The sequence below is a fragment of the Diceros bicornis genome, chromosome 20 (assembly GCF_020826845.1).
Source record: "Diceros bicornis minor isolate mBicDic1 chromosome 20, mDicBic1.mat.cur, whole genome shotgun sequence".
Classification (NCBI taxonomy): Eukaryota; Metazoa; Chordata; class Mammalia; order Perissodactyla; family Rhinocerotidae; genus Diceros; species Diceros bicornis.
The window spans coordinates 49,936,969-49,961,209 of record NC_080759.1 but is presented as its reverse complement, the minus strand read 5'-3'; the positions used below and the strand labels follow the sequence as shown (position 1 = coordinate 49,961,209).

Here is a 24,241-nt window from a genome sequence, read left to right as displayed (position 1 = left end):
CAGGATCCATCTGTCTTCCGCACGTGCCAGATAGGTGAGTTGAAAACGGATGTGGTGAGTATCACAACCTCTGCAACTTTCAAGTCCTTGACACTAATCTTTGGTGCTAATCTTTGCAATCCATCCAAGAATGTGGTGTTGCTTTTGGTTTACATTTTTTATAGGTAGAAACAGTTCTAGTGGCTTCCATTTGGCCTTTCCTATGATAACAGCCTTCATTCTACAGGTCAGAGACCAATGTGGTGATTCTGCTAGTTGCTGAACATGTCTATTTTAATTATGCATTCTAGAACTGGGGAAATAAGCACAAGTTGTGTTTGGAGACCCATTGGGTGTGAGATCAACCTGAGCTAAAATTCCATTCATCACTTGACTTCCAGAAGCCCCTACTCTGATACGTAGACACAATGATGTTTTGGGTTTTCATGAATTAGTGTCAGACCAGAGCCATTGTCTACTAATCCCCGCAAAGTCTGGTTATTTCCTTTCCCCCAATGTACAGTTGCTCTGGTAGATGGCCATAGGAGCCTTTGGGGAAAGCTGGGATAAAGATTAACTGTATACATTTTTGGCAGGGTAGCAGGGTCTTTCCTCGAGAAGACCTGGCCTCCCTCCCTTTCCCAGAACTTCAAAGAGTTCTGGGTATGCAAACTGGCTCAAATCTGGGAATTGATTGAGGGGCTGTGACTTTCTGTTTGGGTGATGCAAGTTACGGCTTCTGTTCATAGACCTGGAACTCTTCTGCCTATACAGACCAGGTAAGAATTTAGTAGATTGTCCCTTTATTTCTTCTCTAAGGACACCATGATCAACTAGCTAATTCCATAGGTCTCTGTGAGTCAGATAATTCTGATTACTGCTTTGCCTCAGCTGTCCACTACAGCAACCACATCCACCTAGCTTTTGGTAATTAAGTGCCACGCCTTAGTCCCTGCCACCCTGAGATCCCATTATCCCAACTGCATTTAGGAATCTGTTTGATGGTAGCAGTTTCCACTGTAAGATACATCTGACTACAGAGACAAGCAATTGCAGATCTTTTCAAGAACGCTGGGGCTCCTCCCACAAATTTATTTCTCACAGTTATGTCCTCTGGACCCTCCTGGGGTGGGTGAGCAGGTCTTACATGATAAATCCACTCTAACATTCCAATCTCTCCAAGTCTTTGGATACCTTCAAAAGATATCCAGTACTTGGATACAGTATCCTAGGCAGTTCTAGCACTTCAACTTCATTTAGTGTAGGGCCTTTTGGGTGGATGGAAGTCAAGTTAACAATGGAGTTTTTGCTCAGGCCCTTCTCACAGTGGGCCCATTGGGTCCCCAAACCCATCTTGTGGTTATTTTCCCAATCCCACATGCTTAATAGGAAAAGACATATTCAGCAACTAACCAAACTGTTAAGCTTCTTCCAACTCCTTGAGGTAAAATGTTGTATCTACAATATCTGCTTAGTGAGAATTTTATTCTTTCAGTTCTGGAAGTTAGATATCTGAAATCAAGTTGTCAGCAGCACCATGCTTCTTCTGGGGGCTCTTTGGAATAATCTTTCCTTGCCTTCTCCTAGCTACTGGTGGCTCCTGGCATTTCTTGGCTTGTAGCTAGATCACTTCTTCATCAATCTCTGCCTCCATCTTCTCATGTCCTTTGTCCATCTGTGTCTATATATCTCTGCATCCTTTCCTCTTATAAGGACACCAGTCATGAGACTTAGGGCCCGCTCTAATCCAGCATGATCTCATCTTAACTAATTATATCTGCAAAGAACCTGTTTCCAAACAAGGTCACATTGAGGATCCAGGTGGACATGAATTTTGGGGGACACTGTTCAACCCACTATAATCCCACACCCTTAATATCCATAAGAAATATAGCTCGTACATTCTTTCGTATGATCTGAATTTTTTTTTAGCATATTATTACTTTCTCAAATAAAATTAAAGGGAAAAAAACTCCCCATAGCTCTTTGCCCTAAAATGCAAACTTTTTTTTCCATCCAGTTTCTCCCTTTGATGCCCACTATTTAGTCTCCCTCTACTGGTCTCCCAGTCTTGCCCTTTTCCAGTCTTCTAACTACAAAGTGATCCTTCAAAATTATCTCCTCCTTTCAATCTTTCAATGAGGATCAAGCACACGCTCCCTAGTTAGCCTAAGGTGGCTTTTCATGATCTGGTCTCCAGCATCCTTCTTCCAGTTCCTTCTTTCAATAAAATCCCCTGCTACCTTCCTGTTTTGTCCCTGAACTACCTGCAGGTCTCTCAATTGCCCATGCCATTCTCTTCCACCATACCTTGGTCCTCACTCTTTGCTTGCGTAATGTCCCCCCCCCCCCCCCCCCGCACCCATGAGTGCTGCTCATCTTTAGACCTACTCCTCCATTCTCTCCCCAGAGATGAAACCTGTTGCCTTCTGATCCTCGAAGTCTGTTAATATTTTCCCTGTGCTCTTGCTCCTCTTAATCGAATTTTCTATTTGAAAGAATATAGTCCAAGACCACACACTGCTGTGCTTTCTCAACTGCCCAGTAGAAGCAGTTGGCCCTTCCCTCCCTGGAGTTGGAGGGGAGGGGACATAACTCCCAGCCCTGGAGCCACGAGCCGGAGCCCACACTGAAGGCCAGAGCCCCCGGGCTTGGGGGACGGGTGATGACGCAACTGTCCCTCGGGAAAGGCCGGGCAAACCGCACACCACTCAGTCTGCCCACATCCCAGTCGAGGAAACCCGTCCGGGGGTAGGGCGACGCTCGGAAGCCCAGAGTGATACTGCCAGGCGCCCAAACACGTTGGCGCACTTCACATCCCAGGCCGGCCTGCCTCCTCCTGCTCTCCGAGCACGCGTCCCACCACTCGTTCGGGGCTTTCCCTCCTTCTCACAACCAGCGCGGCCGCGACGTCGGCCAAGGAGGGCGCGCCGGGAACTCTGGGGCGGCCCGGGGACACGCGGCCGCAGAGCATGCGCAGTGGCAGCGCCGCGCTGTCCGCTCTCCTCGCCGGCGGCTCAGTCCGCGCAGGCGCATGCGTAGTCGTTGCGTCGCCGGACTCCCCGCCCACCCGGGCCCCGCCCCCTCGCCGCGGGTCAGAGGCCGCGGGGCGGGCGGCGGTGACGCGCGCGGAAGTGCTCTGCGCACCCTCGGAAGCCGGCTGGGGCAGCAGAGCGGCGGCGGCGGCGGCCACGGCCGGGCGCCCCGACGGGAGGGGCCCCGGGTCCCTGGGAGGCGGCTGAACCTCTGCGGCGCCGCCGCCGGCAGCGGCCCCATGAGTCGGGGAACCATGCCGCAGCCCGTCGCGTGGCCGGGCGCGAGCTGCGCCGAGAAGCCGGCGCGGGAGGCGGGGGCGGCGTCTCCGGGCCCCGCGAGAGCCGCGGCGCGGGAGGGCGGGAAGGCGGCGGCCGGCGGGCAGCCGCGGGCCCCGGTGAGGTGCCCGGCCGAGCAGTGAGTCGCGGGGCGCGGGCCCGGCGCGGCGGGGCGGGAGGGGGCGCTGGGCTCGGTCCCCTCGGGCAGGCTGGGGGTGGGGTGGGGTGGGGTGGGGTGGGTGGGGGAGTAGCGCGGAGGGCCCTTGTCACCCTCGGCTCTAAGTAAGGTCGTCGGCGACGGAGAGCAATTTGGAGACTCTTGTATCCAGTGTCCGAGTACAGATGTTTTTCTAGAGGGCTCCTCTTAGAATTCTGGTCACTCACTGTCCCCCACCCCTTATTTTTGACATCTACATAGCTCTAAATTTTAAGCTCCAGAAACTTAGGAAACAAACTCGAGAAGCATATTATTTTAGAACTCCCAGTAGATCTTTTCTCCAAGCTGGTGCGGAAGGAAGGAAGGTTGCCCCTGTCACAGCTGCAGGAAAACTGAGCCGCGCGACATATTTGTTCTTGGAAGGCAAGTCGCCGCTTGGTGAGCATTCCACTTGTTGGACAGACTTTGAACGGAGCCCGACCCCATTCTGTTTTGCCCTTTAACGGCTTAACTGGATATTCTCCCCCCACCTTATGTTTAAATACGAAAGCCAGTGCTGTGCTGGTTAGATCGATTTCTTACCGAACTGTGAAGGCGGCGTAAATCGGAAGCGTCTGTAGTTTCTGCAAGGGTCTGGGGGTAGGGGTGGAAGCAGAATATAAACTTGAAGGCTGAAACTGTCAAGTTCTAGTCACGTATAAATGCCTTTGGGATTCCAAAATTGAGGAAAGCACTCAGATGACCAAGTTTGACAGATATCTTAATTGGCGGGAATGCTGAATTGTAAGGAGTGTTCAAATGCACTTTTTTTTTTTTTGGCATTTCCTAAAAAGGGGTCCTTGGCAGGCCTGTTAAGCAGATAGTGTATTATTTTAATAACTCTCATTTGCTGGTTCTTTGCTGTGTGCTTTGACATTCTCATTTATTGAGCACCCAAACCCCTTGGGATGGCATTGTCCACACTTAATGTGTTAACGGCCGTTGGGAAAAATTTGGAGTAGGCGGTCTCAAACTGCTGCCCCCAGGAGGTAACCTCGGTGAGTGAAGCTGGTGAGATGTAGACCTTGAGTTCCCGGACAGCTGGGCCCATCTCTTTTGGGGGCAGGGTCCAGCTAAGTTCCACCCTATAGTTGCTGGATTTTCTGTATTTAAAGAATCCAGATAGCCTGACTTTTGTATGAAATGTCCTGATTTTTAAATAGTAGCATTTTATTTATTTATTTTTTGTGAGGAAGATTAGCCCTGAGCTAACATCCGATGCCAGTCTTCTTTTTCCTGAGGAAGACTGGCCCTGGGCTAACATCTGTGTCTATCTTCCTCTACTTTATATGGGACGCCGCCACGGCATGGCTTAACAAGCGGCGCGTCGGTGTGCGCCCAGGATCCAAACCTGCGCACCCTGGGCCGCCGCAGCGGAGCGTGCACACTTAACCGGTATGCCACCGGGCCGGCCCTTATTTTATTTTTTTAATTGAAACTGCTGTGCAGGCCCATGTGTGAGCTGATGTGACCCGTGGCTGCAATTTTGCTCCTTGGGTTCAAGACCTCCCTCAGACTCTGCAGTGGGTAAAGTAGGGGGTGTCTTTTGTCTCTGTCCCTCCACAGCCCGTGCTGGTTCCTAACTGCTGCTGCCAGCTTGGCTGCTGCTACTACCTGGCTCGGGCCCTGCTGGTCAGAGCTGTGCCCCCACCTAGTGGCCCTGGCCTTCAGCTGCTGCTCCTCAGCCTCGGCCTAAGCAGTTTGATGCCCCCTGGGTGATGCAGAAACTTTGAAGCCAGAACCATGTTCCCAAAAGTACCCATAGTTATTTGGCAGGTTTTTGTGCTGGATGTGGTTTCCAGAGTCTGAGCACCTGGGGAAATGGGTCATGGCGTGGAAGGAACCCTCTTTCCTGTTAAAAAGGTTTCATGGCACAGATGCCCCTTCTGTCCACTGTCAGTAGAATTATAGACTTAGAGCTGAAAGGAATCTAAAAAACCCAGCCTGGGTTTGTCATTATAACATTAGGAAACTGAATTGCAGATTCATAGGTGCAGCTTGGTCAGGGAGGCACAGGGAGTAGGAGGTTTCAGGGCCAAGATACCTGATGCTTGGGTGGGAACCTCCCCCATCCCTTTCTGACCTGTCAGCAAACCCAGGCAGAGGGATGTGGTTTATAATGACGGCAAACTTCAGATTATTTTTTTCTGGAATAGATGTTCCAGTTTGCAGTTTATTAAGCAGCTTAATTTCTTTTTCTCCCTGCTTTTGTTGTCTTGGATGATTTTATTCTCCTTTAACTCTCCTAAGAGAACAAGGGAGAGTGAGGGAAGGGAGGTGACTTAATTTGAGGTGTCAGCTTCTGAACGTCAGGTCTTGTGTTTCGGGCTTTCTTGCCTATTGTATGGGCAGTGGGGCTATTTCTCTTTGCTTTGTGATATTTCCTTAAGGGCTAAATGTACTGCATCATATAAACATTGCTTATTACATAGTTTGCAATATAATATGTGCACATCAGTTCTTACATGATGATATGTACAGTTTAATAGTTGTGCATAGATTTAAATAGTGTAATGCCTGAATTAGGACCTAATAGTTTTAAAACCCTGTGTTTTTCTGTCATTGGAGCTAAGTCCCTTCTTCCCACCTAAAGAATTGGGTTTGCCCTGCAGAGTAATTGAGTGAACTATTTGTACATGAAATGTGAAACACCATAAAACTGCAGATATTTTGAGATATCCTGCAGAGTCATTTTTAATATATTCAGTAGACAGTAATTATGAATACAAATCATAGCCCATCTTTTGCAGCCATTATACATTCAGGATGTGACTCTTTGAAGGGTGCAGTGAGTAGGGGAAGGAATGGCTCATTTCCTAGGCAGTACTGTAGGATACTCATTCCTTTTCACTCAGCTCACTGTATTTCATGAGGGAGAGACAGTGGGGAAGAAAGACAAAAACCACATGGATAAGCTACTTTGTAAATCTCCTTCTTTCTTCCCTTCCTTCTTCTTTCCTTCTTTCCTTTTTTCCTTCTTTTCTTCCTCTGTCTATCCCTCCCTCAACTCATCGTTCCTTTAGCTCATTTGAGAGCTGTGGTTGGCTGGCAGCCGCTGGACAAGCCCTAGGGATGGCTCACAGGATGACTTAGGGTCCCATATGAAGAAGTCTTAGACCAGATTTAGTTGACTTTTTTTGAACTTTGTCACTGCTCCTGTCAGCGGGTCTCCAGTGCTCTATCCCCTGCTCACCCCACCCCTGCTTTTGAAACTTATACCTTGTCCACTCTTTCCCTTAGCTAAGCTAATCTGCACTGCAACCTTGAGGACCAAGATGGTCCTGGGACAGGGTTGGTGACCAGGCCAGATCTGCTTAGGGAATTGGGAAGCGAGACTACTCCCTGGCCCTTCCCTATCTGCTTTATGATGGGATAGGGTCTCACTGTGGGGTCCATAGGCTGGCTGCTTGGTGGGGAGCGTATGTCTGTGAACCCCTTTGGAACTGAAGGCAAAATGTTATGTATACTTATGTTTTTCTGGGTTGAGGTTCTGATGAAAGCTGTAGATTCTCAAAAGGGCTGTGAACAATAACAAATTGTTAAATCACTGTTCTCGGGTGTGCTAAATATACTGTTGAGCCAGTGTGTTTTCCCACCTACCTCCCACCTTAGCTCCTGGGGGGTACGTTTGATGGGGTAGCAGCTACTCCCTCCTGCCGCTTTGCCCACCCAGATATAGAACCTGCTTCAGAGTCCAGAGCTGGGATGTTTCTGAGAATCAAACCTCACTGTTGAGGGTGTCTGGATTGTCCCCAGATACCTCTGGAAGTCACGTGGAGTAGCATGAGCCAGTCATGGAAAGTCCACTTGCAGAAAGGAGGCGGAATTTTGGCCTGGGTGCCGGTACTTTCCTGCACTTGATGTGTTGTTCACCCATCTCTACAACCGCTCAGGGGTGGAGAAAGGCTGGGTTGAGTGGTCTTTGCTTTTCCTGTGCCTGTGTGGGAAGGCGCATTGGTGTCACAGTGGTTGACACTGTCTCACCAATGCTGCCTGGGCCATTAGTCTTTTAGAACAGGCCAACTTAAGCCTTTAGTCCAGAGAGCTGAACAAAGTCGTAGTCAGTGTAGCTTTTTTAGACAACTGAGGGGAACTTGGTGTAAAGATTCATAATGGTGAGTGATTAAAATGCTGTCTAGTTAACTTTGCATGTACGTCAGCATTGACTTTTTTTATATTTCATGTTTACTTGGATTAGAAATTGAAAAATTAGCTTCACAGAAATGTCTTTTGCTTCGCTGAGCTCTGTTTTTAGCTTATAGCTTTTGTTCTTGGGAATAGTATAATTTTGTCTATATGCAGTAAGCGTTTTTTAATGAAGTTTTCAGAAATGTATTGTTATGCAGATCTTTGAACAGAGCAAGGGGAAAGTTATCATTTGGTATGCAAAATCATGTAGCTTACTCAACGGTGTGTATTGCCTTAATATTAAGAATAAAATATATCATTTCTAGCTTAATAGAAAATGGGAGCTTGAAAATAACATTATGGTGGTAAACTAAGAATTTTCTAAATAGGTATTATTAGCCTTTTGGTTTTAAAATTTAATACAACTGTGTAATTCACATGCCATGGTCCCCAAAAAATCAAGTTGCTTTTAAGACTTTGTCTTGCTTCTCTTTACTACTTTTCTAGTTATCTGTATGTTTTCTAGAAGGAAACTTTTTGCTGTGGTGATCTAGTCGGTGGGCTTCAGTGGCCTCTTTTGTGCCAAATGGTGGACACTCCCCACCCCCACCCCAACTTGACACACATGAAAGATTGCCAAATTTCTGAAACTTCAGCATTGATGATTTTATCTTATCATATAATGTCCCTTTTCCTTTTATTATCTTCCTTTCTCGTAACAAAAATTCAAACCTTGAGCTATTTCAGATTCCCAACTTTAAATATAATTTTATTTTGTCGTTATTTTCAGCATTAACATTTTGATACTTTAAAAAGTTAAAGCAAAAGTTTATTGAATCAAGTAGTTTCTTAAATAAAATTATTTTTATTTTTCTCACTTTCACACATCTCTCTTTCTCTCTCTCTTCAGTTGATTGTCCTTATGTTGAATGAATATTTCATCCAACAGCCAAAGCTGTTAAATATCTTCTTTTCTGACCATATTGATTGAGCTTTATTGCTTAAACTTGAAACTTATCCTCTTTCCAAGGAAATACAGCTTTCGGATCATTTTTCAGGTGACGTTTAAAGGCCGTATTACAATTTCCTTGGTGGCCTTGGAAAGTTAGCAGATGTCCTTTGTTACATGTCCTTGATAGCCATGGAAGTTAGCAAACATTTGTGCACAGGATCTGAATGAAATCTAGTTGTGGCTCAAGTAATTTGAATATACTCTGGGCCTCCCATTCATCAATTTCTGCTTTGCTTCTTTTGTATATCTTGAATCACTGCTTTTTATTTCCAATAATCTCACTTTCTGTTTGTCTTCCCTTTGCATTTAGTTCTGCTGTTGATTTCTTTCCGTTCCTCTCCTGTCGGCCTTTGTGGGAATTTGTGTTTGAGGCTCGACTGAGAGATGCTTGATTAGAGAACCTCGTCTGGGTACTGGGGTTGTAATTGCACTTTGGTCATTTTGTAGATTAAAAAGGAGCACGAAAGTGGAGCCAAATGTGCACGCGGCATAGCCACAGAATTCACGTGAAGCACAGTTTTTAATGACAAATAGATTCATAGTCTGTTGGAACTAAGAACTGGAAGAGGAACTAGGTAGATCATATAGATCTTGTCCAGCCTTCTCATTTTGAGGATAAGAAAACTGAGGCCAAGTTTAGGGAAGCAGGTTGTCCGAAGACATGCTTCTGATAAGCTATTATGAAAGTGATTCACTCACTTGCCTGTTTTATAGGATCAGAATTTCTCTCCTATTTGATAAATCTAGGAAGCGGGCTAAAAGACATCATGAAAGTAGTGAAAGAAGAACTAACACATGTAGTCACTTTTTATTTCAGGTGTTTCATGTGTCGTCCCTGTGAATCTGTTTGCTTTTAACTCTGGCACGGGCTCCGTGGGTGACATCACACCTTTTGCTTGAAATCTCACTGGAGTCAGAGCACACGGAAAGTACCTTTTCCCTAATATGTCCCGTCCACTCCACAACTTTAAAAAAATGGGCACCCACACACCATCACCTTTATTTAGAGAGAAAAAAAGGAATAAGAAATGATCATCGAGCAAATTGTTTATGAATACCCTGCACCAGTGCATATGGATATAGTATAAGAATTAATAAGAATAGCTAACTTTTTTGCATGCTAATTATTTTACGTGTCTCTTTTCAGAACGATCTTTTGAGGTGAGTACTCTTACTGTCCTTTTTACAAGTGGTTAAATTTAGGCACTGAGAGGTGTAGTTACTTTAGTTCCACAGTCATACGTACAGCTAATAAGGCTGGAGTGGGGAGTGGTTAGACCCTGACATTCGAACTCTAGGGTCCCTACTACAGCCATGGCACTCTACAGCAGGGTCACCCACACAGCAGGTGTCCTGATGTGTTAGGCAGTGAGCCTTTCAGACAGAGGGAATAGGCAGAGCCAATCACAGGTGAAAAAGTGCAGGCTAGTGTTGGTCAAGTGTTTGGACTGGTGTGGGTGTGTGTAGGGAAATCATGGGATACAGGCTAGAGTGGTGGGCCAGGTCCAGATCAGACTTCCCTGCTTATTTGGGAGCCATTGATGGGTTTCAGTGGGGTTGGGCAAGTGGGTACATTAGATTCCCCACCTCAGTCTGCCTCTCAGCACGTCCCTTCTTCATCTGTCTCGTTGTCCCTCTCACCCTTTCCTGTTTCCCCCGGCTGTGCTAGGCCGTGTGCTAGGAGTGGGTGTGCTAAGGGACTTGGGAATGGTAGTATCTCAGTCATTCACTTAATTGCTTATTTTTTATTGACCCTATTAACTCCTCCTTCCTATGTTCCATTGTGGCTGGAGCCTCCCGTTTTGTGTGAGGATGGAGGTGTGCTGTCATGGGGAGGGAGTATAGGGAATTCAGAATCCTTATGCATATGTCAGCCAGTTTCTTGTTTTCAGCTCTGGGTGTCTCCTGTACCCTCTGAAATACTTGGCACCTCCAAGTCCCCAGCCTTTGTGGGGTTGTGCAGGGTTTACTGGCTTCCCTTCCGGCATATGCCCCTCCACCATATTGCATCATATTGGTCTTCCATTCCGGCAGCCGCCTCTCCACCATATTGGTCTTCCCTTCCAGCAGATGCCCCTCCGCTGGCTTTCCTGTCCTCCGTCGTTTACTATTCCTTTGTCCACTTTTGGGCTATTTGGGCCTTCACATGTCTTGTGGTTTCAGTGAAGATAGAGTTGGCATTTCTGTTTCCCATCATTGTCATGTTATGGTGTATCTTGAGGCATCTTAAAACCAGAAGTCCTATTCTTCACCCTTGTCTAGCATCCAGTGAGTTTTTCTCCCTTTCTAGTTACTCAGTAGGTTCTTGTTAGTTCACTAAAGGAGACTAGAGACTCTTTAGAAGCTATTATATAAGTACCAAGTCAGTAGTTGTGGCAGCAGTTAAAGTAAGTGGGGCAATGGGGATGTGTTCAGCAGGACATGGGTGGCGGCTTGAATGTGGGGGTCAGGGAACAGGAGGTGCCTCGAGGTTTTTTAGCTTTGGGGACTTGTAATAGTTAGTGCTCTCCTATCCTTGTTTTTAGGGTAGCTGTTGTAAAAATTTGCTTTTGATATACTAATGTTGGCAGTTGGCCTGCACTCCTGTATAAATACTTTTATTAGCACTATGTCCATGCTTGGAACTTGATAGAATCATGTCAGAGCTTTGCTGATACCATACTAAGATGCTTACATACGTAGTTGAGGCATTAATAGACGTTAAAATTGAAATGGCCTCAGAGCCGTGTAGCAAGTGGAGTGATGTAAAATGTCTCATTTAAACTAAGAAACTGTGAAGTAGAATGATAGAACATGAGCATCTAAGATATAAGACCCATATTTTATCAGATTGTCGTCATGTGATATGAAAGATGAAACTTTTAGTGTCTTATAAGTTTTTTAAGCAGCTGTATATTGTGATAAGTGGGAAAATGTCAGTGCAACAAATTTTTGAAATGTCTAATTTGGTGTGATTTCAGCGAGGAGGACATGTATCGTGACGCAGATGAAATAGAAAAGGAGAAAGAATTACTTATACATGAAAAAGGATCATCAGGTATGTTCGGAATTGTTTTATTTATAGAGTTCTTACTGTTTATAGTATAAAATGTGGTTAAATTGGTGTATCCATTTTCATAAAATACTGAGATGTACTTCCTGGGAAACATCTTTATACATGTGGTCTTTTCTGCATTTGCTGAAGTATGTTTGGGGAAGACTGTTTCCTGAGGTTTTAAAATTTAAATGCAGATATTCTCCCTGCATTCTTTTCATTCATATCATTTTTGCAGCTGTGAGGATTTGTTTAATCTCTTGGTTCTTGATTTCCTTATATACTTAGAGGGAGAGTTTGGATTTGAAATACGTTTTTCATTTCAAGTGGAAGAACTTACTGAGAAGTTGGCTCTCTGTGTCTTTGCATACAGATGGCCATGTGAATTCGATTGACTTGTAAGAAAGTTCTGATCATAGGATTGAGAGTGCTAATTCTCTCGTCCTTTCGTGATTTTGTGTCCATGTTTCTGCTCAGTCATACCTGCCCTTCCCGCTTCCATCGGGACCCACTGCTGCTGGGGCAAGGCATTACTCCCATTCTCCCTGCAGGTGGCTGGCAGGGCTGTGTGTGGAGAAGTGCCTCGTTACTTCCCTGACTAGTCTCATGCAGGAGCTGAGTGGGGATGCTCCAATTTGGGGATACGCCATAGATGATTCACAAGTGGCATTTTCTCTCTCATTGCCTGTCTAATGTGTATGTTCTACTGAGTTTTTGTTTGTTTGTTTGTTTTTGTGAGGAAGATTGGCTCTGAGCTAACATCTGTGCCCATCTTCCTCTATTTTGTATATGGGACGCCGCCACACGTGGCTTGATGAGTGGTGCATTGGTCCTCACCTGGGATTCGAACCTGTGAACCCCGGGCTGGCCCCTCTACTGGTTTGTTTTGAGAACTAGCGTCTGTTTACTTTATGATTAGTAAAAGTATTATCATATGTGTAATTAGGAACAAATGACACAGAGTAGGGTTTTTGATGATAATTTCTGAGTCTTCCTCACAAGGAATTGATCGAACTCTTCCCTGTGGTAGCCATAGGAGATGTTCTTTGTAGTGGTCTGATCAAGTGTATTCCTGGGCCACACTATTCCAGTCGATAAAACTTCACAGGATGCTTGGTTTCTACTGCTGCAGTTGCACAACATTCACTTAGGATGCAGAGTCTTTATAAGTCCTGTTCCTGAGGAGAAAGTGCTTCTTTGGCCATTGTCGATTCCTGCTGCATTTGCAGGGACCTCTTGCTTTCCGTCTCATTCTGCAGGCTGTCTGTTAGGATTCTTCTGTCCGCCAGTGTAGCCCTGTGCAGGCATTTTAGCTTTTCAGTGGGCCTTGTCACTTCCAGCTTTAATCTGAGATTGAAATGGATCCCTTCACACTCCTCCTTGCATCTCAGTCCTTCTGAGTTCGTTGTCCTTCCTGACATAACATCCTTTGGAAGTGTCTCTGTAAGGGTCAGAACTTCCAGGTGGGAAGCTGTTTGTTTGAAAATTTCTTTATTTCACTTTCAGTCTTCAATAACTCCAGATGAATACTTGTTTTCTGTAATCTTTTTGAAGGTTTATTCCATTGTCTTCTGTTTTCTGTTGTAGTTGAAAATACTGCAGTCAGACTAATCCTTAGTAGATAATGTCTTTTCCCTTTGTCTTCTCTTTGTGTTCCGTGTTCTGCAGTTTCTCCTGATGTCTCTTAAGTATGGATTTTTTTTTACACATATTGCTTGAGATTTTTTTTTTTAATTCTTGGATGCCTAGTTTTCATCAGTTTGGGAGAATTCTCAGCCATTATCTTTTTGAAAATTGCCTTTTTCCTATTCCCTCTATTCACCTGTTTCAGAACTCTGATTAGATGTTGGCCCTCATTCAGGGTTCTCAGTTACACATCCTTTCATATATATTTTTTATCGTGTAGCCTCTGTAGCGTTCCAGACAGTCTTGTCAGATCTATTTTCCTCTTTCTTTTTTGGAAAAGTTCTGTTTTCCCTCCAGCTTTGCTGGCCTTTTTTGATAGCTTATTGCTCTTTGCTCACGTTTTTTATTCCTTTTATTTATTTAAATATTTCAAACATACTGTTCTGGGTCTGATCATTTCATTCCCTGAAAATCCTGGCAGGTCTAATTATGCCATTGCTGTTTTTCTTATTTTTTGTTTCTTCAAAGTTTGAATTGTAAGCTCAACTTTTGTGTATCTCTGTAGAGTTGTGTAATCTGGCTTGAGTGTGAGAGAATTTGGCCTTGTTTCTGCCAGGCACCCAGGGTATCACCTACCTTGGGCCACTTTATGTTAGTTTCTAGACGTAAGTTTCCAGGGTCTTGTGGCTAGTCTGCATTCACACCCTGTCCGTGTATGACAGCCGGCCTGTGGTTATGAAATCTCGGGGGAGACTTCCTCTCCCCACAAGCCAGAGCCCAGACCAAGGCAGAAAGTTTTCTTATGCTTTCTCTTTGTTAGAGAAAAGTTTTCTTTTTCGTCTAGCTCAGGGGTCAGCAAACTATGGCTCCCTGGCCAAATTTGACACTCCACCTGGTTTTGTAAATAAAATTTTATTGAAACTTCTTAGTTTACATATTGTCCATGGTGGCTTTCACGCATGGTAAAGTTGAGTAGTTGTGACAGAAACCTTGTGGCCTTCAAAGCCTGTGTTATTTACTCTCTGGCCTATTACAGAAAAAGTTTGCAATTCTTGCCCTAGCCCACCCTCTGATGGAGAGTCCCGGCTTTCTGGAGGGGATTCAGTTTTAACTTTCCATTTTCCGAGAGTCTGAATTCTTGAATCACCATATGGTGGTTAAGGACCAGACCTCTTGGTTATTTTAGCTCCTTGTTGCCACTCTGGTTTTCAGCTTTCCCCTTTGAGTTTTGTTATTTTTCCATTAGAGATATTCTTTCCTGGAAAAAGTAATCAGAGTCTATGTCGTTTGCCATTAAACAAAGAAAGGACCTGTTGTGTCCTCTAAGCCGCTTGAGGTCAGGCACTACCTGGCCTGTGCCTCCAGCTCCTGGCCTAGAGGATGGCGTGCAGTGGCTGTTGGAGCCCTCCTCCCAAAGAATAGCAGCAGGACAGGAATGAAAGCATTATTTTGATGCTAGCAGCTATACGAGTACCCCATTACCCCACCCTCACTGTCTCACGCAGGCCTCTGATTCAGCACAGGTTGTGGCCTGTGGCTTGACCTCTTGGCCAGTTGAGGCCTCCTGCCTCCTCCCCTCAGTCTTGAGGGGCTGGGCCCAGGGGCCAGGTCTTATCTTGGTGTGTGCAGGACTGAGGACTGGAATGAGGGGTGCAGGAGAGGAGAGCAGGAAGGCTGAACTTTCTCCCCAGGAGGCCCTTCCTGAACTGGAAGCGTGCTCTGCCTGCCGAGAGAACATGGCCCGGTAAATGTCCTTGACTCTGGACATTTGCAGTTCATCATGCCTTGTGGGGAGGCAAATGGAAGGCAGAGACAAGAGAACTCTTCCCTCCACTAAGTTGAGACTCAAAAAGTGTTTCTTGAATTTAAACAAGGATGGGTCTTTATTTGAGGATTGGCTGTGCAGCGTTGGTATTTGTGATCTCTGAATATCATGCTTCAGGGGTCTGTTTCACTTTTAAGCCAATCCTGACTTATGCCACAGATAGATGTATCTATGTTATTTGTATATGTGTTATTTTTCTTTTATATGAAAGGCCTACTTTCTTTATAAAAGGCTTCACAGTGAGATTTTTAAAAATAGGCAGTTCTGGGCCGGCCCCGTGGCTTAGTGGTTAAGTGTGCGCACTCTGCTGGTGGTGGCCCGGGTTCGGATCCCGGGCGCGCACCGATGCACCGCTTCTCCGGCCATGCTGAGGCCGCGTCCCACATGTAGCAGCTAGAAGGGTGTGCAGCTATGGCATACAACTATCTACTGGGGCTTTGAGGGGAAAATAAATAAATAAATAAAATTATAAAAATAGGCAATTCTTCCATTTTGCATTAAAAAAATTGATTTACTAAACTGCAGGAAGGGCTTAGGGGCTCCTCTTGTGCTCCTTAGTCAATCGCTCCAGCATCCATCACACTCTGGCTTGGTAATGCCTGTTGCCTTTTCCTCTTCAGTAGTCTGTAAACCCATTCAGCACAGAATCTGGGTCTTTATCGCCTGCGTATCCCTAGCTCCCAGCTCAATGCTTGGCACATATTAGACACTCAGCAAATATTTGTTGAATTGAGCTGGTTGTAACGTTTTTATTTTATGTACAACTTCCTCCAGAGTAAATACGTTGTAAAGTACTTCAGTGTTTATATCTTAATCTCTTTGCTAACGTTTACTTCTTCAATAATTTAAAAAGGAAGTCAAAACATGCTTGAGAATTTACCCTTCTTTCTTCCTGAAACACACACACAGACATACACATGTGCGTGCATACGCGTCTACCACAAAGTCGACTCCAAACCTCATGTGTTAAACAAGGGAAATCTAAAGGCCAGTTTTTTTACTGTGTCATTTGTTTCATCGTAAGTTGTATTTTTAATTTTGGGGATGTGTTATTAGAGTCGAATGAGGTCTGTTGTTCAACTAACGTTGAGGGCTCTGTTAGTTTCTGGCTCATTATCAACCACTTAGAGCCTTTTGAGATCTGGGCAGGATATAAATAAAGACAGTTAAGTATACTTTTTGTTATGGAGGTGTTATCTCTTTGTATAATGGATGTAAAAATGAATTACAAGTCATTAGATGTATTTTCTCTTAGCTCAGACTGTTGCATCTTTAATTGATAGAACAGTATTCATGGACACCTGTGCCAGTGCAGTTGCAGGTGCTGAGGACACAGCCAAGAAATAAAACAAGCCACTGCCCTCAAGGAGCTCATGCTTCACTCTGTTTGTGTGTAGGGAGTGTGGGAGGAGTGGAGAAAAAGAAATATGTCAGGTGTTGATCAGTGCCAAGGAGAAAAACAAAACAGTGTAAGGGGAATGGAGTGAAGATGTGTGTGAGACATTGTGATAGAGGAGTGTCAGAGGTGAGCAGAGACCTGCATGGAGTGAGGGAGCAGGTACCTGGGGAAGAGCCAGGTGTGTTGGAGGAGTACAGAGGAGGCTGCAGGTGAGGCAGGAGCCGTCAGTGAAGGGAGTGATGGGAGCGGAGGCCAGAGAGGCAGTGAGGGGCCAAGGCAGGGGACCCTTGTAGGTAGTAAGGACATTGATGCCACTCCAAGTGAGATGGGAAGTCTCTGGAGCTCTCAGAGCGCAGGAGTGATGGGTATCGTCTGACTTATGTTTTAAATGCATCATTCTGGCTGCATGTGGAGAATGGTCAGTAGGGTGTGGTGACAAGGGAGACCCATCGGGAGACCTCTGTGGTTATCTAGGAACGAGATGATGGTGGTGTGGACCAGGGGGTAGGTGGTGGAGGGGATCCTGGATTTTTTTGGAATGAAGTGAGAGAGACAGTAACACCCAAGTAAAGCAGTACTGTTATTCTGATTATGCTTTGTTTCATTAACCCCCTCCCCCTTTTTTTATTCTTTAACAGAACTCAGATTAAGTGTAGCTCCTGAAATGGATATCATGGACTACTGCAAAAAAGAATGGAGGGGAAATACACAGAAAGCGACGTGTATGAAAAAGGTATGATGCCTAGATGTGCATATTTCGAGTCTTACCAATAGTCTATGGTAACTATTAAGTAATTATTTAATATATTCTTTTATATTTTTAGACGTTAGTTATGACAACTGCTATTAGACTATGTAAATATTGGTGTTCTAATTGGTGTTCTAATTTTAGAGCTGAGGAAACAGACTCTAAAGATAAGGGACTTGTTTCAAGTCACAGTATTAATATAGAGGCAGCATCAGTTATATAGTAAGTTGATTTCTTTGAAAAACACGTAAATGACTTTGTGCTGTTTAGAGTTGGGCCAGCCATTAGTTGTCCTCTTGGCGTCATTTGGGAATGCCCTTCTGGTGAGGTAAAAGCCTCAGAGGTCATACCTCCTTCTTGTCCCCACCCGGGTTTGGTTTATGCCCTTCAGTCCTAGGTGCCTGGCCCCTCCTGCACTCCCTTTGTGGAAGGATTTGAAATTGCTCCCTGCATTTTGGGCATCCCAGGAGCTGCTCCCTCCTAGTCCCATTGCATAGATTGGTGACCCTAAGGTAGTCTCCAAGGCCATGGAATGGAGGGGATTCCCATGACGTGGTCCTGTTGTGACTCACAGGGCCAGGTCACTGCTCAGGTCAGACCCCTTGACCCACTCCCAAAGTGTGTATCGGCCACTCAGATTTTCTAACAGCCTCCAGCCCTGTATCAAACTAGATAACCAGAAGGCCAGATATCTGCACTCTATTTTCTCACCTACTCCAGAAATGCTTTCACTGACTTACAATTTTATGACCTCAATCTCTTTAAAGGATCTCTATTCTAACAGTTTGTACCTTAAGGTCCATAATTGAAGATACCTATTAAGTTATCCAAATGTTCCATATTTTGAAACTCACGCTGAAGTCATTCCTCTGTGATTATAGTTTGAGGGAAAAGATTTGACCCTGTAGTTGGACTTTTCTGTGACCAAATAATCAAAGGCATGTCAGTCAGAAAAGCATCACATCAGGACCCACAGCAGTAATTAGAGCATCTCAGGGCCTGGTAACAGCTTGGATCTCAGTTATTTTCCATTCCTTATTTGTGTGTGTCTGTTTTTGTTTTGGATATTCTTTTGGAAGTAAGTGTATATAAATCAAAATTTAATTTAAAAGTTTGATTCACCTCTGAAATAGCATGAGTAATCCCTGCATTTGGAAAGGGGCAGTTGCTGTTGACCTAGCCATTGTGAGAATTTGGGGGTAATGGGGGTCCACCACAGGGAAGAGGTGCACATTCGTAAGCGTGAGTCTGCTTAATGGGCCCTTATGTGTTGTAATGGTTGGACCGTTAAATAAAAATGCGACTCAAAATTTTATTATTGGAAAGAAGTACTTTCATATCCACTTAGAATGTCATCCTGTGACAACTAAGAATGAGGGTGCACTGGTTGGACGCGGGATGACTGTTCGCAAATGTCCACCCCACGGTGAGAGTGACAGCTTTTCCTGTGTGTAAGTGCAGGGTAGGGAGCAGGGTTACGAGTGACTGTCAAGGAAGAGCAGGATGAGAGAAAGGACCTACAGGACGGGGGTGAGTGAGATGGGGGAGGCAGTGAAGTCCCTACCGAGGCCTGAGCAGTGTCCAGCCGGAGAAATCGGGCCTATGCACTAGGTCACTAGGATTTTATGGTGTCCTTTTTTGGGGTGTGCTTTAAAACGGTCCATTTGGATGGCTGTTTTTGAGTGACTGAGAAAGTCACTGAGCATTTTCATTTCCTTGTTTCACTTCCAGACTGAATAAGAACGACACTTAAATCCACTTTTTAAAAAAGTCCAGCAGAATTATCCAGACATCTCCTAGCATGTAGACTTTTTTTAATATACCATGGAAACTTGGGATTTTGGAGTATTTTTGTAAATACGGAGATACAAACTTACTGTATCGCTCTCCTTTCTTATCTCTTCATGAAGGAGTTTAGGGTCAATTTAAACACAGATTAAACTCTTTAGAATGTTGGTTATCAATAAGTGAGTGTTACAACAATTGCTGAGAATGGGAGATATAACTCCAACTTTGGGGGTGGCTGGTGTTTTAATAATACTTGGTGTATTATATTGTATGCTCTAGTGTGTCTATTACATATACTGATATTTTTTACAGTACTAATATTTGTTAATTTCTTTTGATGAATAAAAAAGGAATTAGAATGTCTTATGTGAAGGACTCAGTCAGCCTTATTTCCATTCTTCCGGTGGTCAAGGGCACATTTTTTCCCCAGGAATAAGACTTGCTCTACTGTCTGAAGTCAGTAATGACCATTTTGAATTCTTTGATGCTTTCACTCAGGGCTACGAGGAGGTGTCTCAGAAATTCACCTCCATAAGGCGAGTCCGTGGAGATAATTACTGTGCGCTGAGGGCCACACTGTTCCAGGCCATGAGCCAGCCGGCGGCACTGCCCTCTTGGCTTCTGGACCCGGAGCTCACGCTGGTACGCTGCTGCTGCAGGTTTGAGTCCGCAATGTTTCCAATCGTTTTTTGTGAGAAAGACTTCCCTTTTCTGTCTGTGCTATGTGCTAATGCTGTCTGCAATATGATGTCAGCGTGTGGGTTTATTTGGTTTTGTGTGGTTGGGGTGATTTTGCATAGTACAGCCACCAAAAATAATTGGTATTTCCCAGAAGAGAAAAATGATAAAATTTATTTGAACAATTCAGCTGAATTAGAGAGCAGGTTTTTAGTCTGTAAGAAGTACTTAGGAGCAGTTTTTTTTTTTGACACCAAAACTTTGACTTCAGTTTTTGTGTCTGTATTAAGTGGGCTGTATGTTGTACCATCTGAGAACCTGCTGGGATTTTAGAATGCACATTCTGTAGTTGTAGCTCCAAATCAAGAAGTTAGGACCCCGTGCATAGTGTTAGGAGGGTTGGCTTAGTAGGTAGCTGAACAGCAGCACTAAAGGAGAGGTGATTAATGTCGCCCTGGGAGAGGCTTCCTGGGGAGGTGAGTCAGGTGCTGTGTCCCATGCCTTGCCCTCTTTAGTGTTTTAAATCCACTCTGTGGTAGTGACACCCCACGAAGTCACGTGTCTGTGTGTCTTGTGTCCACAGCACACATCAGATGAGGTCACATCATAGGTTGGATGATCGAATATCCCAAAATAGTTTGGTGGGCAGGAATGATTGAGTAGAACTGACAGTCTACCTTAATTGGGAAAAATCGGAAGTCCTGTGCTTATATGTAAAAAAAAACAAAACAAAGAAAAACAAAACTCAAAGTGCCTGCCAGCTGTGGGAGATCTGCCTTACCAGCAACTTATGAGGAAAGAAAAAAATATGTCAGGATTTTAATTGATTGCCAGCCCTCTATGAGCCCACGTGACGTGTGGTGGCTGGCGGTGGTAATGAAGCCCTGTTTTAAAAGGAGTGCTTCTAAACATAGGCAACGACAGTCCCGCTTGAACTGGGCTGGTGGGATCCCATCTCGAGGACCGTGTGCAGCCCTGTGCCTGTATCCTCAGTACAGATGGGAGTGTGACCAAGATGATTCATTTCGTTTTGGGAACAGTTGAAGGACCTGAGGTATTTGTTTAGAATAAAGAAGACTTTTAGAGGAGACTGGTTGCCTGCTAAGCTAGTTAGAGGTCTGTTAAGTGGATGAGGAATCACACACCCTCAAAGGGCAAGACCAAGACCAGTGGGTGGAGGATGCCACCTGTCTGTCCTGTGATTATCCATTTTATAAACCGATATAAAATCAGCACACCTGTGTGAACTGTCTAAATGATACCTATGGAAGATATTTTCTTCCAAGCAAAAATGTATGTCATCTTAAGCAGATTTCTTAGTATTAGCTTATTTTTTTAATAGAGAGGCAAAGAGATTGATACACTAGGCTGTTTTTTTCTTTGCAGTCATGACGTTTATTAGTAGTGGAATATTTCAGAACTGTTGATCAGTCAACAAAAGCCTGCCCGTGGATATGGGACTCTGCTAGGGAAGCAAACGAGTGATTTTCACTTGGTTGGCTTTTTGCTTTTACTTCTGTTTGACAACCATACCTCGATTTGTAGATTGTGACATAAAATCCTCCTCAGTTTTAGGCTGTTTTCCTTTAAGCCTTTTCCTTTAAGGGGCTATTTAGGTTTATGGACTTAATTGACATAATGAATTTGAATGTTTATACTTTCCAAGAAACTCTGGGTATAAGTAGTGTTCTACATAATTAAGCATATAAAATCCACCCTATAAGAGTAAAGCACAATGTCCCTTGTATTTTACCAGCAGGATACCTTTGGTAAGATCATCTGCCATATTAAAAGTAGTATAGGTAGCTTGCACTGGGTTTCTGATCAGTGTTAGAATATGTTGCATGTATGAGCTGTGGGGCTCTAAGATGGGTTCCTGACTTAATTTGAGTCATGTGAAAATAGTTTTTAAATTCTCAAATTCCCTTTCCAATTTCTTCCCTTTTCTATGTGTATCAGCCAAAAATATAGTTTTTCTCGTGGGAGCATAATCTAATTAGTTGGTCACAGTGGTATTATTTTTGTCATCTAACCTTTACTGAATGCCAAGAGGCCATGTCAGAGAGAAAAAGCGCATCATACTTGTCTGTGAGTTTAGTATTTAAGTTTATTAAACTTTGGTTCTGTTAAATGTCAGGTGAAGAAGTGACTTGGTTCTTTTCTTGCTTTCATCCAACTAGAAGACTTGTCCTCATGTTGACCTTCCAGACCCCAGCAACCTACCTTGGTTTGAGCATTTTCTTTGTGTGTGTGTGTGTGTGTGTGTGTGTGTGTGAGGAAGATCAGCCCTGAGCTAACATCTGCCAGTCCTCCTCTTTTTGCTGAGGAAGACTGGCCCCGGGCTAACATCCGTGCCAATCTTCCTCCACTTTATGTGGGACGCGGCCTCAACATGGCCTGACAGGTGGTGCATCAGTGCGCGCCCGGGATCTGAACCCGGGCCACCAGCAGTGGAGCGTGCACACTTAGCCGCCACACCACAGGGCCGGCCCCTGAGCAGTTTCTTTACACGAGCTGTTTTGTTGTGTCACTTCTGAGGCTTGAGCAGGTGACAGATGCACCACGTGTTTCAGATTTGAGTGCAGGAAGGGGTACACAGACTGGGTTGGTTGTGCTTGCCCAGACTGTTTTTTAACCACCTCCCAGTTGTCCCTCGTGCCTTTCTGTGGATGCCATTCCATTCCGTTCCTGTTCTCATTCTGGCCCCTCCACCAGTCTTCCCTCGGAAAGTCCACTCCAACAGGGGCCTCGTTGAGTGAGCAAGTGGGTGGCATGGCGTGACTGGAAGAAGTCGGGATGGAACCAGGTGTGCAGACAGAGGAGTAGTGAGGCTGGCAGTGCGTCTTATAGTGGTGGGGTACCTGCGCCACCTCACCCGGGAAGTGGGGTCTCTCCATCTCCAGATACTACTTGGGTAACTCTGTAATAGGTGAACATCTTAATACTTATTTGTTAACACGTGCTTAAGAAGAGCAGATCAAGTGGTACTTAAATAACTGTTGCTGCAAAACAAGAAAATCTTACTGCAAAACAAGAAAATCTTACAGGAGTTTTGGTGTGAAAGTCAGTGTGCCCACTTCCTACCTATCTTCTTGATATATCAGAATAGCTGATATCCTGTCGTATTAAGTAAAACCCTGTTTGCTGTTAGAAGTTGGTATAAATTATTTGTGTTAAAAATGGAATAGGCTTGCTATTAAAAACACTTGGACCAGACCACAATAGCCCTCTGACGATGGATCTGTCTCAGTTTACCCTGATCCTTTTCTTTCTGAAATGTTGAGGGTCTCTTCTGACCACTACCCTGTGTCCAGTGACAGTGATATGTCCTGGTCAGTTTATGGCACAAACAGCCCTGATTACTATGTGTCCATGGAACCTTTAAAAGCCCTGAGAGCACTACTGCTTCTAGGGATACAAAAAGGCTGCTCTCAGCAGGCGAGTTGGAGGGAATCTAGTTTCAGCGTTGTTAGGGCCTTCTGAATTGCACAGGCTCTGCAGTAACCTACCTCTTCTGCTTTTGGGATCGCACAGGTCCTGGGACATATAAGTTTGTGTGTGAATCTGTAGACCCAGAACTACCCTCGGCTCAAGGCCTGCAGGCTACACACTGTGCTAAACTAATTGCTTGGCCTCAGTGTGCATTTCAGCAAGAATTTGGCTGAGCCCAGAGAAGCCATATTTTGTTACCAAGGGACATGCACATTTTAGCTAGCTGTACCTGCTTCCATTTGCAGATTGAAAGATGTTCTCTGTAGCGTTTTGCCATCTTCCCTCTCTTCTGGGGCATACTTGGTTTCAGGACGTTAAAGGGACACGAGAGCTAGACTGAGAGGCCCTCTCTTTAATTTGAGCTCAGTGGAAGGGAGCCCAGACTTGGCTTTCTTTCGGTGCTCAGCTCCTCTGGCCTTGCTCTGTTCCCAGCCTGGAAGGATGAGCTTTGCCCTCAGTGCCCCTCTGGCAGGTCAGCCGCCCTTCACCTCCTGTCATCCTGCCTGGGCTCCCTGTGTGTTGTTCCTGCTTCTGTCTAGATCCCAGTCTTGGTGTTTGACTGCACTCAGATCATCTGACCCTAACCCTAACCTTGGAGGTGGATTGGTCTGGCTGTTCTTAAACTTGGGACAGCACCTGGGTCCCCGAGGGCTGGTGTCCTTCAGGGCAGAGGTCCTTTCATTTCCAAGGACCCTTGGAAATTTGCTGAGTTTTAAAATGTCTCTGAATGGATGGGGCCTGTGACACTGTTTGTTTAGAGTGCGATAGACTGTATGAAAACTCACGAGTTAGTTTTGGGGATGACATACTTTTGTTATTTGCTATCCCTTTAATCTTGGTGGTGATTTCAAGAATTATAGGCACTTGCAAGAGAAAATGCACTGTTTTTACAGTTCAGTCACAAATGAAATCATACTTAAGCTAATTACCTACTTTATTCTTAAATATTTCCCATCATTGTTTCTTGTTTACGTCTTGTTTCTTACTCAGAACTCCCTTGTTCTAACAGAAGTCTAGTCTCTGTG

The 24,241-nt window shown here is 44.8% G+C and overlaps 1 protein-coding gene across 4 annotated transcripts in view; it reads left to right on the top strand.

Annotated features, from left to right (window-relative positions):
• Nucleotides 1–3,167: 3,167 nt before the first annotated feature.
• The window catches only part of OTULIN (OTU deubiquitinase with linear linkage specificity), a 34,144-nt gene continuing 13,070 nt past the window's right edge, over nt 3,168–24,241 (top strand). Inside the window, exons 1-4 of one of the 4 annotated variants that reach the window (XM_058564321.1) lie at nt 3,168–3,429; nt 11,587–11,663; nt 17,149–17,243; nt 19,545–19,688. In XM_058564321.1, the coding sequence (XP_058420304.1) occupies nt 3,254–3,429; nt 11,587–11,663; nt 17,149–17,243; nt 19,545–19,688 (492 nt within the window). In that variant the 5' untranslated portion in view covers nt 3,168–3,253. Of the gene's footprint in view, nt 3,430–8,589; nt 8,673–9,450; nt 9,788–11,586; nt 11,664–17,148; nt 17,244–19,544; nt 19,689–24,241 lie in introns of those variants that run through there. The other 3 variants (XM_058564320.1, XM_058564323.1, XM_058564322.1) reach the window with 3 other exon arrangements.